The 18,787-nt window shown below is 33.6% G+C and overlaps 1 protein-coding gene across 1 annotated transcript in view; it reads left to right on the top strand.

Moving 5' to 3' along the window:
• ZC2HC1A (zinc finger, C2HC-type containing 1A) overlaps positions 1 to 18,787 on the top strand; it is a 53,988-nt gene that overhangs the window by 10,003 nt on the left and 25,198 nt on the right. Inside the window, exons 3-5 of the mRNA XM_011937155.1 lie at positions 2,527 to 2,643; positions 10,167 to 10,308; positions 12,439 to 12,599. Of these exons, the coding sequence (XP_011792545.1) occupies positions 2,527 to 2,643; positions 10,167 to 10,308; positions 12,439 to 12,599 (420 nt within the window). The remainder of the gene's footprint in view (positions 1 to 2,526; positions 2,644 to 10,166; positions 10,309 to 12,438; positions 12,600 to 18,787) is intronic.

Genomic DNA, 18,787 nt, shown 5'->3' with positions numbered 1-18,787 from the left:
TCAGAATTTGGTCTTCAGAACTCTTCTATTAAAGTTTAAAGTTATTCCTAGTTTTATGAGACTCTTACCAAAAACAAACAAAATCACAACAAATGAAATCAGATACCTTAGAAATAAGTAATTATTTACAGATACAAAATAATATAATGTCTAGAATTTGCTTTATAGGACTTCAGGAAAAAATCAGGGATAGGTGAAACAAAATTGTTCAAATATTGGTAACTGTTGAAGCTGGGTAGTAAGTAGTAAAAGGGAATTAATTATCCTTTTTTGTCACCTCTTATGTTTGAAATGTTTAAAGAAAAAGATTTTTTCAATGTAAAAGTACACCTGAAATTTTTTATGTGTTCTTTAGATATGTTAGCTACTTAGTAAGTACAAATAAAAACGCTTTTAACTAATCTTAATAAAAATTACCTAATAGGGAATAATAAAAATTATGCTTATGTACCTTACATATTTTAATTTCAAACACAAATACACATTTATTAATACTTTGATGTAAGACAAGATTTTTCTGTGAATATGGATCTGCTGATTAAAGTTCTGCCCTATTCCACTGTGCATCCTCTTACTTTTTCTGGTTTGTTTCTTTAAAGCAAAGTGAGGAATTAATGATCCAAAATGTCCTTCTGACTGTAAGAACCTTTTAAATAATGATGGCTTTTTTGTAATCTTTTAAAAACATCTTGCCCACACATTCAATGATTTTTTTTTCTTACCAATGTATTATTTTTCAGAGTGTTCAGCTGAATTTCACAGCAAAAAAAAAAAAGCCTTTTTTCTGCTCTCTTTTATGTGGTATTTAACTTAATAATGCTATAACAAGTAAAACTTGAGTTACGTTGGGAAACAAGCACCACATACACTTGACATATATAACTTAATAAGGAACATATATACATGGGTCCACTGGAGAGTCATCTGCTATCCTCATTTAAAAAAAAATACTTAAGAGCTGTAATTACAGTGCTTGTTTGTTGAAATGAAAACTGAAAATAAGTATGTAAAGCAGTTGATTGTTAATTGTCTACTGAAAGCCTAAGAGGCTCCAAGACACCAAATAATCCAGTTTTGAGGTTTCGTTTTTCCCAGAGAAAGTTTGACAGTGCTACCTTCTTCAGTGTTTATGAAAATACAAAAGAAAAAAGTGTATTTAGTGTACTGATGTCATCAGTCATCGTACTTAATTGTCATCAGTCATCATTGGAGGGAGAATGTTTATCCAGTTGGTTTACTGGAGGTCATTTAAGACAGCTTCCATTCTAATGTCCCTAAACTGAATAACTGAATAAATGAATGAATGGACAACTCTATAAAAACAAACAAACAAACAAAAAAACCTGTAGGAGTTTTAAATACTAGATAGCTCAAGAAAAATCCTAGGTGAAGAAAACTGCTAAGTTTGAGTTCCAGAAGAGAGGAAAAGAATTAGTATGAGGGAAGGACACAAATCAGACCACCTGTCCTATTAGGTTGTGTTAACTTTATATTAGCATACTACTATTATGTTAACTTTAGTAATCCAAACTACTACTCTTACGTTAACTTTTGTAATCCTAAAACTAATGTATTCTTTGTATTTTCTTTTTCTAGTATCTACGTTCAGGTATTTAATGGATACTTTTTTTTTTTCCCAGTGTAGTAATTTTGACTTTGTTACTTTTTCTTAGTGTTACAGGACAGAGAAATATGTTACAGGAAAAGGGTCCCAATGGAGACCCTAAAAGAGAGTTTTTGGATTTTGCACGCGAGTTTAGGGCGAGTTCGCAGTGCAAAGTGAAAGCAAGTTTATTAAGAAAGTAATGAACGAACTGGTACTCCATAGACAGAGCAGCCCTGAGGGCTGCTGGTTGCCCATTTTTATGGTTATTTCTTGATGATATGCTAAACAAGGGGTGGATTATTCATGCCTCCTCTTTTTAAAACATATAGGGTAAGTTCCTGATGTTGCTATGGCATTTGTAAACTGTCATGGCACTGGTGGGAGTGTAGCAGTGAGGCTGACCAGAGGTCACTCTCGTCACCATTGTGCTTTTGATGGGTTTTGTCTGGTTCCTTTACTGCAACCTGTTTTATTAGAAAGATCTTTATGACCTGTATTTTGTGCTGATCTCCTGTCTTATCCTGTGACTTAGGATGCCATAACCATCTGGGAATGCAGCCCAGTAGGTTTCAGCCTCATTTTACCCAGCTCCTGTTTAAGATGGAATTGCTCTGGTTCACACACTTCTGACATTAATAATGTACAAACTAGGAGAAGAGTATTAAATAACTTAATGAAATGTTAGAATAGTGTTTATACTTTTTTTTTTAGCGAGAAAGATAACTTAGAGCATGCATTATATAAACCTTTTACAACTTAACTTTTGGTTAAGGCAAGATATATCTTATTTATTTATTATTTTGTATTCAGGTTTTTCATTTGGTCTCAGATTTTTAAACTGGTCTCAATGTAAATAAAGTTCTGTAGTCTTACCTTCTGTAGAAAAGATAATGATAGGCTACATTTCTTTTTCTTAACAGAAAAAACATGGACCCATTTGCCAGAAAACTGCTACTAAAAAACGGAAGACTTTTGATTCAAGCAGACAGAGAGCTGAAGGAACTGATATTCCAACAGTAAAACCTCTCAAACCAAGGGTAACTATGTAACCTTTTGAACAGTATGAACCTTGGTGTTACGTATGTTGAAAAATATTATATTATCTGTTACATTAAGATTAAGAATAAACACAATTATCTGCTACATTAAGATTAAAGAATAAATACAATTATATGTTCAGTTTAGAAATTATCAGAAGCTTATAAAACAAATTTTATTTTAAACAATAAGCTTTTAAACTTCAAAGGAGAGACCAAAGTGTGGTCTCAAACTCCATCAATTACAGTGAGATTTTTATAGCATTGGAGAGCCAATTACTGTCCCACATTCTTTCCAAGTCATTATTAAAAGCTTTCAATATAACTTAAGTTCTTTTTTATTACATCTTCTACCATTATGATAATCTCTACATCCAGAAAGTTAAGCAATTATTTACAGACATTTTAGCATAATAGATACTGCTTATTTTGACATAGTGACTGCCAGGATTTGTAATCTGTATAATGTTTCTAAGGAAAAGTTGTATCAGTTGTTCAGTGTCCAGATATAGTTGTTGTCAGCTTATTTACTTTCTTGAAACCAAAACAATGAACCTATTGTGATAATCTCTCCTTAATATCTGTCATGTATTATAGTAATCCCTTGGTATTTGTGGGAGATTGGTTCCAGGACCCACCTCTGATATCAGTATCTGTGGATACTCAAACTCCTTATGGCATAGTACTTATGCACATCCTCCCATATACTTTATGTCTAGATTACCTATAATTTAATGCAATGTAAATAGTTGTTGAATTGTGTCTTTAATGTTTGTTACTTTTTATTGTTACATGGTTGTTTACTTTTTTCCTGAATGTTTCTGATTCATGGTTGGTTGAATCCATGGATACGCAAGCCACGAATGTGGAACCCATGAGTAGTAAGGGCCAACTGCGTATTACTAGGAGTAAATTACTTACGTACTTATTCAGCATAGTTGTGAAGCATCGTTGAGTGAAATGGTCTAAGCTAAGTACTTGATTGAATAGGTTTTTGAAATAAACTCCTACTGTTAATGGTAATAACTTCTTCCAGTGGTGTAAGAACATTTTTCTATGGGGAAATTAATCTTACTAATAAAAAATCATTTGATGATAGAAAAAGTAGATGTTCATTTTTATTTCTATTGTGAACATTTAAAGTAAGGATGGTAAGGTTTGAGTAAGCTACATAAATCAATATATGATGTTTTTCTTAGGTACCTGATACCTATGTTAGCCTTAACTTGCTTTGGTAGATAAAATTGCCAAATCTTTGGAGGCAGTATAATATAGTGCGTGCTAAAATTGGCTCAACAGTCATACTGTCTGAATTTAACCTTCACTTTGCTACATACCATATTATTCTGAGCAAGTTATTTATTGTAATTATGCTTCTGTTCTCTGTAAAATGGTGATAGTAGTAGTATTTATCTTGTGTGGTTATTGTAGGGATTACATAAGATTATCCATGGTGATTTCAATGAATATTAGTCATCCTGTTTCTTTTATAAGGAATTGGGGTTGTAAACTTAAAAATTGAATTATAGGAAAAAGCAAAGTGAAAAACCATTGCTTTGAATCAAGTGTTCATTGCCTTGTTACCTAAAACCGTGGCCCACAGAGCAGTAATAGCGGCAGTATTTGGGAACTTGTTAGACATGCAGAATCTAAGCCTCCTCCCAACCATACTGAATTAGAATCATTTTAAGAACATCCTTGGGTGAGTCATATGCACATTAAAGTTTGAGAAGCAGTGTCTTAGAAGCTTTGTATGTTGTAAGTGTAGTTCTTAATGTATTTACCTGTATCAAGAAAATCCTACAAAATCATAAGAAGAGGGGGCAAAGCAAATACAAACTTCATTTTTGGAAAAACAAAAGGTAGGCATAATTCATAGATTACCAAATATACGTAAGGACTGCCCCAAAGCAGTTGAAATCCAGGAGAAATTACCCATAAGAGGAGGTATAGGAAATTGCTTGGTGGCCTGTGTCTGGATTCTGGAAAGATATCCAGAATCTACCTTAAAGGTGAGGGGTTTCCTCATCTTAAAAGTGATTCCTTAAAGGTGAGAGATCTTATCAGATAGTATCTTTATCTATTGTTTAGTACAGCCAAGGCAGAAACTGGGAGGAGCTGAAGGAATTTGGATAGCTACCAGCTGGAATGAGCAGGGCTGAAATTGTATAAAAGCCAGGAAGGAGAGAATGGTGGGAGTAGGAATAGATTGTTGAGGAGGCCTAGTGTCAGAGACCCTTAGAAAACATTAGTGAAAATGCCTGTCCTGAAGATGAAGGGCCTGACCTAAAAGGCTGTGGCCTTTCTTTTTTGAAGTGGTTCTCATAGGATCTGAGGGAAGCAGGGTGTAATTACACAGAGACGCCTTATTTGCAGGAACTAGTCTGAATCTGTTGCAATAGAGAGGAGAGCTGCTGGTTTGTGTAGCTACCCTGGGCCTCTCCTCCCTAAAACTTCTTGCAAATAGCTGAACCAGGAAATCATGCTGAATAGTAGAAATGAATAATAGAAGTGATGAATAATAGAAAGTATATTAGCTCAGCATCGATAAAAGACGCTATGAGAAAAAAGGTAGAAAAGAACAGCAAAATTTACCAGTAGATGAGTAATAATCATAGAGCAGGTGAATGTTATGATCAGACATTTTGCTATAAAATAAGAAACTTTAAAAAGTCAGTAATCTCAAACATCTAAATTTGCTGACATTTAAGATTTTTGGATTTATATTAATCAGAGAAGTAGATATGTAATTCTTCTTTTTGTCGGAGTTCTGCTGCTCTCAGAACACTATCTGGAAAGTTGTTTTGTTGTTTTCTATTCTCTGAAAGAGTGTGTGTAATATTGATACTAGTTTTTTCTTATATGTCTACAAAAATTAAAAATTAAGGGCAGCTGAGCCAGGAGGTTTCTTTGTGGGAAGGAAAATATTTTCTAAGATAAATATGACTATTTTGATTTTATATTTGTTCTGGTATCTGTTTTGTTGTGTTTTCCAAGGACATTGCCCATTTTGTCGTAATTATCAAATTTATTGGCATACAGTTTATAATATCTTCTTGTCTTTCTCATATTTGTGTATTATTTTTCATTCCTTAATAATTTGAGTTATCTTTTTTCCTTTTTGTTTCTTTCTTTTCTTTTTTCTTTCTTTTTTTTTTTGAGACAGGGATCTTACTATGTTGACCAGGCTGGTGTTGAACTCCTGGCCTCAGGTGATTTCTCCCACTTTCACCTCACAAAATGTTGGGATTACAGGCATAAGCCGTCATACCCAGCCATCTTTTAAAGTACCATCTTTTGACTTTGTGGATTCAACATGTAAATCTTGATTTTAAAAATATAGACATAATAGGAATAGTTGGGTATCTCAATAATATTACAAAATAAATGTCTGTAGCATGTGAGCCAGCATCATGTTTAGTGGAGGACACTAGAGGCAGTTCCCATTAAAATCAAGAGAAGGTTAAACTGTAACCAATACAGTAAGTGCCAGCCGATGCAGTTAGATAAGAAGAAGAAATTAGACGCATAGATGTATTAGTCCATTTTCCTACTGTTATTAAGAAATACTGGAGACTGGGTACTTTATAAAGAAAAAGAGGTTTAATGGACTCACAGTTCCATGTGGCTGGGGAGGCCTTACATCGTTGTGGAAGGTGAAGAAGGAACAGTCACATCTTCCATGGTGGCAGACAAGATCACGTGTGCAGGGAAACTTCCCTTTTTAATAAAACCATCAGATCTTGCAAGAATTATTCACTATCACGAGCACAACACAGGAAAAACCTGCCCCCATGATTCAATTACTTCCTAACGGGTTCCTCCCACAACCTGTGGGGGATTATGAGAACTACAATTCAAGATGAGATTTGTATGGGGACACCGCCAAACCATATAATTCTGTCTCTGACCACTCCCAAATTTCACGTCCTTACATTTCAAAACCAGTCATGCCTTCCCAGCAGTCCCCTAAAGTCTTAACTCATTTCAGCATTAAGTCTAAAGTCCACAATTCAAAGTCTCATCTGAGACAAGGCAAGTTTCTTCTGCCTGTGAGTCTCTAAAATCAAAAACAAGTTAGTTACTTCCTAGATACAACAGGGATACAGGCATTGGGTAAATATACCCATTCTAAATCAGAGAAACTGGCCAAAACAAAGAGGCCACTGGCTCCATGCAAGTCTGAAATCCATTAGGGCGGTCATTAAACCTTAAAGCTCTGAAACTTTGACTCCATGTCTCACATCCAGGTCATGCTGGTTCTAAAGGTGGGCTCCCATGGCCTTGGGCAGGGACTCCAATCTCATATTTCCCTTCTGCAGTGCCCTAGCAGAGGTTCTCCATGAGAGCCCCGCCCCTGGAGCAAACTTCTTCCTGGACATCCAGGTGTTTCCATATATTCTCTGAAATCTAGGCAGAGGTTCCCAAACCTCAACTCTTGATTTCTATGCACCTGCAGGCTCAACCCCATGTGAAAGCTGCCAAAGCTTGTGGCTTGCACCTCTGGAAGCCATGGCTCAACTTGTGCCTTTGCCCCTTTTAGCCATGATTGAAGCAGCTGGGACGCAGGGCACCAAGTCCCTAGGCTGCACACAGTAGGGGGACCCTTGACCTGGCCTAGGAAACCATTTTTCCCTTCTAGGCCTCTGAACCTGTGATGGGAGGGGCTGCCACGAAGGTCTCTGATGTGCCCTGGAGACATTTTCCCCTTTGTCTTGGTGATTAATATTCCATTCCTTATTACTTAATACAAATTTCTGCAGCAGGCATGAATCTCTCCCTAGAAAATGGATTTCTTTTCTATTACATTGTTAGGCTGTAAATTTTCCAAACTTGTATGTTCTGCTTCCTCTTGAATGCTTTGCTCCCCAGAAATTTCTTTCACCAGAAACCCTAAATCATCTTTCCCAATTTTAAAGCCACAGATCTCTATGGCAAGAGCAAAATGCTGCCAGTCTCTTTGCTAAAGCATAACAGGAGTCACCTTTACTCCATTTCCCAACAAATTCTTCATCTCCATCTGAGATCACCTTAGCCTGGACTTTGTTGTCCATATCACTATTAGCATTTTGGTCAGATCCATTCAACAAGTTTCTAGGAAGTTCCAGACTTTCCCACATTTTTCTGTCTTCTTCTGATCCCTCCAAACTGTTTCAGCCTCTGCTTGTTACCCAGTTCCAAAGTTGCTTACACATTTTGGGTTATCTTAATAGCAGTACCCCACTCCACCAGTACCAACTTACTGTATTCGTCCATTTTCGTACTGCTATGAAGAAATGCCTAAGACTGGGCAATTTATAAAGAAAAAGAGATTTAATGGACTCACAGTTTCACATGTCTGGGGAGGTCTCACAATCATGGTGGAAGGTGAAGGAGGATCAAAGGCACATCTTACATGATGGCAGGCAAGAGCGTGTGTGCAGGGGATCTGCCCTTTGTAAAACCATCAGATCTCATGAGACTTATTCACTGTCATGAGAACGGCACAGGGCAACCTGCCCCCGTGATTCAATTACCTCCCACCGAGTACCCCCCATAACACGTGGGGATTATGGGAGCTACAATTCAAGATGAGATTTGAGTGGGGACACAGCCAAACTATATCAATAGATATTTGAAAAGACTAGGTAAAACCATCATTATTAGAAGATATGATATACTTGGAAAACCCAAGAGAATTAAGTGAGAAATTACTACAAACAATAGGAGTAAAGGGAAGTAATGTGGTAGGTTACTATGCAAAAATTACTAAGCTTCATATACTCACCAAACAGGCTCTTGAGACATAACAATGAGGAAGGGACCCTCTGCAAAAGAACAATACAAAGTATGAAATACTTAGGAGTAAACTTTGTAATGAAAATACAAGACTTCCACAAAGAAAAAAAATACTACTGAAAGATAAAAGTGAACTGTTTTTCAAATGGAAATATATCCCATATTCTTGTATCGGTAGGTTCAACCTAATAAAGATTTTAAGTTTCTCAACTTGTTTATAAATGTGATTCTTAATTTTTAAAAATTAGACAAATTGATTCAAAAGTTTACATGGAAAAATTTATATACATGAATAACTAGGAAAATATTAAAAAAGCTTAATAAAATATTACCCTATCAGATATTAAAATATATTGTCTTAATATTGAAAATACTGGTGCTAACACAGGATAATCAGAACCGTGGAACAGAAGAGAAAGTTCAGAAATAGACCCAAATTCAGAAAGGAATTTAGTGTATTATACAGGTGTTATTTCAGTTCTGTTGGTGGGGGGAAGCAGGGAGGGGAGAGCCACTAAAGGACAGGAAAAGTTCATAGCCGTGTAAAAAAAAAAAAGCAAAATTTGATTCAATTTGACACTCCACACACAGCAGGATAAATTCCACATGAATAAAAGATTTAAGAAATTTTAATTGATACTGAAAGTTGTAGAAGTAAACATGGGAAAATTTTATTTTTTCTTGGTGTGAGGTTGCACCTGGCTAATGCAGATCCAGAGGCCATAAAAGTTTAGTAAATTAAACTGTAATTAAAAAATAAGTATACATAGTAAAAAATGACCCATAGACAAGGTCAAAAGACAGATTGTTGGTGGGAGGGAGGGAATAGTTTCCTATAAAAAATTACTTGAAATTATTATATTAAAGGCCAATAACTCAATGAGTAAGTTGATGAGAAATAGAAATAGTCCACAGTAAAGGCAATACATTAAATGATTCTTAACAATTTAAAAAGGTGCTCAGTCTCAATCATTGTAAGAGAAAATCCAATTGAATACAGAAAGTAAGGATTATTTTTCAAGTTTCTAATTGGTTCAAAACACAAATGATAGATAATATACTCTGTTAGAAGATCTGTGGGAAAACAGGGAAATACACTGTCTTAGTCTCGTTTCTGCTGCTATAATAGAATACCACAAACAGGGTAATTTGTAAAGAAAATAAATGTATCTCTTACAGTTCTGGAGGTTGGGAAGTCCAGGAGCATAGTATTGGCATCTGGCAAGGGCCTTCTTGCTGCATAATCCCATGATGTAAGGGCAGGTGTGCATGTGAAACAGAGAAAGTGGGGGCCAAACTCACTCTTTTATCAGGAACCCACTCCTTCAATAACTAATCTGCTACTGGGATAATGGCATTAATCCATCATGAGGGCGGAACCATAATGACTTAATCACCTTTCGGATGTCCCCACCTTGTAATACTGTTATAATATTAATTACATTTTAACATGAGTTTTGGAGGGAACATTCAACCACAGCAACAGTCTTAGTGGCAGGGTAAATGGATGTAGCACCTATAGAAGGCATTTTAGCAGTGTCTTTTACAATGAGAACTGCATTAAGAAATTGAATATAAAATTGCAATGTAGTTGCATAAAGTTTCTCTTTAAAATTATAAATTTGAGAAAGATATCATTTAAGGACTCCTGATAAGAGAACATTTAAAATGATATGGCATTATCTGATATTTTATTTCAATATACTAAAAAGATACTGTTTGTTTATGTGTTTATTTATTTATAGCCAGAACCACCAAAGAAACCATCTAATTGGAGAAGAAAACATGAAGAATTCATTGCTACCATAAGAGCAGCTAAAGGCCTTGATCAGGCCCTCAAAGAGGGTGGCAAACTTCCTCCTCCTCCTCCACCTTCTTATGATCCTGGTATATGGAATATTGTTGACAGAAATGTTCATGTGGGAAGAAAATAATGATAGAGTTTTTGTAAATTTGAACTTGTTAAGCTTAATGTATAATCATGGAGTTTTATGAAGCATAATCTTTAAATGATTTGGTGTAAAACTGGTGGTAATCTAGTCATGTAGGCTTATAAAGACATTAATTTGGAACACAAGTGTATTATGTTTTTATTTTAATACTTTGATTTAAGTATAAGGCATTATAATATCATTTAAAAATTATTATGGTAACTATTAAATGTGAGTATTACAGCAAATATTTTAACCATGCTCACTGCGGATTGAAATGTAGTCATTCAGTAGGAGTCATATAATTTTGTTGCCTGGTTCCTTGGTATCTTCTCATCTGGGATTGATAAAAAAAAAAATCGTAACTTTCCTAAAATGTGTAATTCATGTGGCTCAACTACATTTATGCCTTAAATTTGTATATTGTTAATTTTTTTTCATTGAGCACGTAAAAGTTGCTTGATTCGTTGTTACTAAAAGCAAAGCAAGATTTTTGCAACCTTGTATGAGATACTGAGATACCAGAGCCCCCAGTGGCCTAATGGATAAGGCATTGGCCTCCTTAACGCTTGGGCTTTGAGATGCTGAGATACCGAAAGACTTAAAGTGGCAAAGGTGACACTTTGACATTCGTTATTAGAGCAGCCTAAAGAGGTTGTTAATGTAACAGGGTAGCCACGTTAATATTATGTTAGTACCCTAGATTGGGATTTATTTTCTAACAAAGAGAAAGTTCTTTAGCAAATCTAGATATGATCGTTTTTGACATTTTATTATAGAGGAGAGATATAGTATATTTACAGATATAATAAATATCGTAGATTTTATATGCCATAAGGTTTCTGTTGCAACAAATAAGCTATAGACAAATATATAAATGAATGAGCATGGCTGTGTTTCTGTAAACTTCATTTACAAAGACAGGCTACAGGTAGGCTGGATTTGGCCCATGGGCCATACTTTGTGAAACCCTGTTCTAGAGTATTAATAATTAACTTATATGAATGAATGTTTTTGGTATGCTTCAACTGATCCTGGGTCTCTTTTAATACTACCTTTATTTTCTTCATGAACTTGAGTTTTCTCTCTGCTTTGAAGATATTTAGATACTGTGTCTTACTCTACGTAGCTACATTTCTCGTGTCTAACATAAGAGAGTGAGAGGGTACCAGTTCTTCGGGATCATTTGGGCTTTAGAAGTTTTTTTAATCTTTTGGGCCTGACAAAAACCGCTTATTTCTTTGTTATGAGAGGTTTAAGACCTACTCCAGTAGTAAGCAGGACAAATTCTTGAGCTGCAGATGAATATAAATTGTAAAGGGCAAACTCTCTATCAAAAAGTAAACCTGTTAAAATAAATTGTAAACCTGTTAAGATTCTTTTTTGACACTTCTAAATTTTTACATTTATTCCCAGTGTCTCATTTAGTTATTTTACAATGCTACAAAATATGATTCTGGAATAATTTCAAAAGAAGTTTAATTTACAGTATGTTTTACATTTTGGGAAGATATTTTATCTTGGAAACATTTGCTGTTTCTTAAATTTGAATTATGTCAGTGAGATATATTTTAATCACTTCTTCCATCTGTTGAGACTTTTAAGAGAAAATAGCACTTTAAAGATAAGTAAACTATTTCTTGACAGTTTTCCATTAGATGAAATAAAAAATTTTAATAGATGAACCTATATTTTAAAATATATTTTAATGTCACATATTATTACTTCCTAACTAGTCTGCTGTATAAAATATATATCCATTATAAATGAAAACATAAAGGCAAAAAAGAAATAATGTTTTTCCTCTGCTTACTCTTTTGTACTAAGGATTTATCTTTTGTTCTTTTTCCTTCACACATTTGATTCAAAGCTAGGAGAAAATTGGAATTCATGTACCAGCAGACTTTTTTTTTAAGTCTTTACTGAGTTTAGACAAGTCAAACTGGGTAGTTATAAGGATATGGAAGTTTTTCTTATCAGACGTTATTACTTATATTTTTTAAATGACTGCATAGAAACTTAAGATTTTTAAATGTCTGTTTCAAGTACTATGCTATTAATCTGTTTCTGTTTTTATCTCTTATAGATTATATTCAGTGTCCATATTGTCAGAGGAGATTCAATGAAAATGCAGCTGATAGACATATAAATTTCTGTAAAGAACAGGCAGCACGTATTAGTAATAAAGGCAAATTTTCTACAGATACCAAAGGAAAACCAACTTCTCGGACACAGGTGATAAGTTCAGTTTTAATAATTGCTATAAATGAGAAAATAGCTCATTGACTTTCATAGATTATTGTTTATGCTTTTCATGACATTAGACTATATTTTTCTCACCTGCTTTTATATATATATATAGTTATATATATAGTTTTATATAACAGTTGTATACTTTTAGCTCTTTTATCTGTAAATCATTTCAAGCTAGTTGTGTATAGTGTGAAGTAAGGGGCAACTGTTCCTTTTTTTCTGTGTGGATATTCTATTGTCTTATCACGTTTTGTATATATACATACATAATATATAAAAAAACTATATATGTATACATATTTTTAGATTGAATGAAAGAGCTTGTTATATATTCTTGGTCTTTTCTCAGATGTGTATTAAGAATATTTTCTCCCATCCTGTGACATGGCTTTTCATTTTCTTAAGGATGTCTTTTGAAGAGCAAAAATTTTAAAATGTGATTAAGTCCAATTTATTAATTCTTTACGATTTATATGCTCCTTATGTTGTATCAAAGAAATCTTTGCCTATACTAGGGTTGCAAAGATTTTTCTCCCATGTCTTCTATAAGTTTTATGTTTTTAGCTGTTACATCTATAAATCATTTTAGGCTAGTATTTGTGTATAGTGTGAAGTAAGGGGCAGGTTTTCCTTTTGTTTTCTATGTGGATATTCTATTGTTTTAGCACAATTTGTTTAAAGGACTTTTCTTTCCCTGATGAATTACCAAGACACCTTGGTTGGAAATCAGTTGAATATAAATGTATGGGTGTATTTCAGGACATGCTGTTCAGTTCCATTGATTTATATCCCTGTCCTTTAGTCAATACCGCATTCTCACTATACTGAATAGTGAACCTTAATAAGTCTTAAAATCAAGTCGTCTAAATTTTCCTACTTGAATTCCTTTTAAAGTTTTCTTTGGCAAGCCAGGTGCAGTGGCTCACACCTGTAATCCCAGCACTTTGGGAGGCCGAGGTGGGCAGATCACGATGTCAGGAGATCAAGACCATCCTGGCTAACATGCAGAAACCCTGTCTCTTATAAAAATACAAAAAATTAGCCGGGCATGGTGGCGGGCACCTGTAGTCCCAGCTCAGGGAGGCTGAGGCGGGAGAATGGTGTGAACCCAGGAGGATGAGCTTGTCATGAGCCTAGGTCGCACCACTGCACTCTAGCCTGGACGACAGAGCACGACTCTGTCTCAAAAAAATAAATAAATAAATAAATAAATAAGTTATCTTTGGCTATTCTTGATTTATGCTTATATATACATTTTATAATTGACTAGTCAACATCTACAAAAAATGACTTCTAGCATTTGACTGAGATTATATTAAATTCATAAATCAATTTGAGGAGAATTGACATTTTAACAATATTGAATTGTTCAGTTCATGAACCTGTTATATTTTCTGATCATTTAGGTTTTATTTTAGCAGTGTTTTGTAGTTTATATTATATAGGTCATACACATATTTTGTTAGATTTTTCCAAATATATCATGTATATGGATGATCTTGTAAATGGAATTTTATTTAATTTCATTTTTAGTTGTTTAGAAAAACTGGATTTTTGTATATTAATCTTATACCCTGCTATTTTGCTAAATTCATTTACTAATAATAGTCTTCTTATAGATTTCTTAGGACTTTTCTATGTATACAGTCATATCACCTGTAAATAAGGACAGTTTTATTTTCTTCCCTCCAATCTTTTGGCTTTTATTTCTTTTTTGTGATTTACTACATGGGCTAGACTAATGTTTAATAGAGGTAATGAGAGTGGACGTCCTTGCCTTGTTTTTCTGTTCTTAGGTGAAAAGCATTGTTTCTCACCATTGTGTATGATGTTCCATCAATTTCCGAGGGAAATATGTTAAAATTATGACTTTTTTACATTTCTCTTTAGTTTTGCCTGCTTTTGATTCAAAATTTTGAATTTCTCTTATTGTTTGCATATGCACTTATAAATTTTTATGTCTTCCCCATTTATTGACCCTTTTATCATTATGAAGTGTTCCTTTTTGTCTGTGGCAATATTCGTTGTGTTGCAGTATGTTTCATGTGATAAGAATATAGCCATTTTAGCATAATTATGCTCACTTCTTTTCTCTCTGTTCCTTAACTTATGTATGTGTTTTTGCCTTGCTATAAATAGTTTTTGTATTTCTTTTTTTAAAATCAAATCTACTAACTTCATCTGGTTGGTCAAATTGCCTGTCATTTACATTTGATGCAATTATTGATTTGGTTATGTTTAGGTCTGTCATCTGTTTTCTCTTTTTGTAATTTTTAAAAAAATTCATCATTTATTTTCCCTTTTGTATTCATAAGATTTCATTTTCTTTATTGGCTTTCTAGCTATAACTCTTTGCAGTTTTTAAAAGTGATTGCTCTAGGAATAAAAAATGCATCTTTGACTTACCCATATCTATGGATATTTTTATTTATCTCTGACCGGTTAGTGCTATTGTTTCATATATGTAACTCTAGACATTATAAGCCTATCAGTACTCTTGATTTGTATTGTTATACTTACTGCCTTATTATATATATTTATTGAAATTATAAATTTGCAAATTATAGTTGTATATATTTATGGGGTACAAAGTGATGTTATGATTCATGAATACAATGTGGAATGATGAAATCAAGCTAATTAACATACTGTCACCTCAGGTACTTACCATTTTTTGTGGTAAGAACATTTGAAAATGTTTTCTCTTTGCAATTTTGAAAGGTATGATACGTTATCATTTACTGTATTCACCATGCTATGCAGTATATCTCAAAATAAAGACCACAACAAAAACGTACGCCTTTGACCATCATCTTCTCTTTGTTCTTTCCCCCCTTTCCCCCTCATTCTAGCTTCTGGTAACTACCATTCAGTTCTCTGCTGCTTAGAGTTCCATTGTTTTAGATTCTACATGTAAGTGAGGACATGTGGTATTCATATGCCTGTGCCTGGCTTAATTTCTCCAATTCCAATCCCTATAGTTCAGTCTTATTTATTATTATTATTATTTGATCCTTAACTACTAAATCTGCCACTTGTGTTCATTTGCAGTTAGTTTCTGTTGACTTGACATTTTTGCTAAATATGGATCATGTTGTCTGTTTCTTTGCTAGTAATGTTTGGTTGAAAACTAGACATGACATGGTAGGCAATATATATCAATTTCTTTTGTTTGTTTGCAAAGTGTTTTTACTTTCTTTCCTTTTTTAGGTGGGGAGCAGTAAGGAGTTCTAAGTGTAGGTGGTTAAATCCAGGGTGTACAGTGTAGGTTTTCCAGTGGTTTCCAGTCATCTGTTTTGTTGTAATTGCTATCTGTAGGATGGTTATATAGCCACTTCACTCCTCCAACATTGAGCTTGTAATTTGTTACTGTGTTTTTAATTTCTTGTAGTTGGCTGGCTATTTTTCTAATTTCCTGTGTTTTTATAGTTTGTAATTGTCTATTAATATATTCATAGTTGTCTCCTATTTCTTTAAATGTAGTACTCATAATTGTTGTAATGTGTGTCTGATAATTAATAACTGTATCAGGTGACCTGTATGGATATGTTCCTTGTTTTTTTTTCTCATTCAGGTTCCTTATATCCTTATTTCCCTGATTATTATTGACCTTTACTACTTGTTACAAGTAAAAAATTATTCGTAATTATTGTTCATGCCTTCTTCCAGAGAAGATGTGTGCTTATTCTTTTTAGGTATCTATGAGTGTTATCAGTCTGGAAACATTTGAAATTAAATTATTGACTTAGTTTGCTTGACCAGCCTAATAATGCAAATTTATACAGCAAATCCATGTGATGTTCAGGTCGTTATTACAATCCCATATGCTTTGGCCTGGAAATTTCTTCTTTTCCCCTCATTTGACATTCAGTGCTTTTACAATGATTTCTTATTCTTTCCTGAGCATTTTTAGTTGTTAGTTGAAAGGTTGGTCTAAATAGTAAATTCTACCATTTTGTCAGAAATGGATGTCCTGCAAGTTCTTTAGACTTTTTCCAATTTCATTAGTCATTAGTCTTTGTATAAATATTTTTGCAAGGAAATGTATGAGATTTGTGAGCAGCATAAAAACACAAAATAATAATTACCAAATAATAATAAATGAAAGAAATATGTTGAATATAATTGTATAAAATGATTTCATTCTCCTCATCATTAAAATGGATTTATATAAAATTATTGGTTGATAGAGTCATTCTGAAAGTCTTCATAATAGCACACAAAACTGTTGATTGATAGAGTCATTCTGAAAGTCTTTATGTACCAGTAGACTTTCAGCTTGATGTTGTAGAATAGAGAGAATATAGCTCAGAAAGGAAGGAGTCAGATTATCTAGGTCAGGGAAACAGCAAGATACCGAGGGAGAGGTGAATAATGTTTTATACAAGTGGTATTCAGAAAGGAAACTAACCTGACTAGTTCTTGTTGAAAGTAATGGGAAATATTATAGGATATAGATAAGGTTGTTCTAGCTTCTGAATATCTCAGAAAACTCAACAATAAAATTTAGTAAAACAGTGGGAAGTCTTATATAGAGAGGGGAAAAGCAAAACATTTTTTGGAGACATGTTCTGCCTAAGTATTTGTAAGCCATTAAGTTGTTAATAATTTCTATTATAAACATAAACATCTTTAGTCTCCATTATGTAATGCTACCAGAAACCTTTCTGCCTGTGTCCTGCCTAAAGACTTTGACCTCTCAATATGTAATAGGGCACATCAGCACACTTTGTTTATGCTAATCATTTTGCTCTTGTTTGATTATTTGCACAATTTGAGTGTTTCCTAATCTGATTTTATAAACTCTGTTTTTATAGACATACCTCTCATAGTTTGACAAATCTTTGTTAGTTTTTTTTCCCTATTGCTATAATTTTAAGTTTTTTTCTAATGTGTCTTTCTCTCTCCCTATTTATATAGTGGCTCAGAAGCCCTTTTAAACCAGAAGCACCTCTAAGATTTTAAAAAATCAGTATCATTATATGGTTCATTTCCCAAAGTCTCATAGACATTTGTTAATTTGAAAGACATTTACTGAAGGTTTTGGTTTTCTATTTTTCAGATGCTGGCATAATAGTGCAAAATGTACATGCTACTTTTTTTGTGTGATCCTTTATCAAGATTTAACTTTTTAAAAATTCACATGCAGAGTTAGAAGGATATAATGTTTGACTTCAAAATTGATTTTAGCTAGCTGTTTTTGGTAGTAGTGCATCTTAAATTTTATATTGATTATTGGTTATAAAATATGATTTGATTTTTGAAAATGATGTTTAAAACCAATTTTTCACATGAAATCTTGAACCATATTGGGCTAAACTCCAAGCATATATGCAAGTATGATTTTCACCTTACAGTTGAAGCATTGGGCTAGAACCAGCATGAGTGTAAATTCCTGCTCTGTTGTGAAGTTGGGGCATAACCCTGGGCAAGTTCATTTCTTGCTATTGAAGCAGGTGATCAGTAAAATACTTTTATAGTCAGGTAACTGAGCAAAATTTGGCTCAAAAAGAGAAAGTAAAATAAAATTAATAAAGATATCTCTTTAGACAGGTAGAGAAATGTAAAAATCCAAGATAAGCTGAAATATCTTGACTTATGTCAATCCATACTCCATTAATTTAAGGTGGTCTGGTGAGGATAGTGAAGCCAGAATTAGCTCTTTCTCTTCATATCGGGGAAATCCATAAGGCAGCTGTTGTAAAACTTGTTCAGGTAATAGGTCATCTTATGATTTTTATCAGTAGGAAATATGGCTGAATTATATATATGGAATATAAAACCACATCCAGGAACATGTAAAAATCTTAACCTTTAAAGCTGCACCACCAAGTGAGCATCACCAGCTGTTTCTAAGTTTTTCTACTAATGTTTGTTTGGTGATTACAATCTTAACTTTGAGGAAGTATTTTCCATTAGACCTTTTTTCTTTTTCCTGTGAACTGGAAAAGTTGCTGTTAGTTTGTTTTAGCAGTGGAACATCTGAGAGGGAGTCTATTTTAGAAAACTTTCGAGGTGACATATTTTAATCTATACTTCCTCAATTTGCATAATTCAGTAGCTAATAAAAAGACTGTTCATTTAAGGGAATGTCAGCTATTTCTTTCCAATTTTTTTTTTTACTGTGGTATAATACATGTAGCAGAAACTTTACCATCTTAATCATTTTTGAGAGTACAATT

Source organism: Colobus angolensis, unplaced genomic scaffold (assembly GCF_000951035.1).
Source record: "Colobus angolensis palliatus isolate OR3802 unplaced genomic scaffold, Cang.pa_1.0 Scaffold16, whole genome shotgun sequence".
NCBI lineage: Eukaryota > Metazoa > Chordata > Mammalia > Primates > Cercopithecidae > Colobus > Colobus angolensis.
The sequence above is the reverse complement of the archived record's forward strand: the minus strand, read 5'-3'. Positions and strand labels throughout refer to the sequence as shown.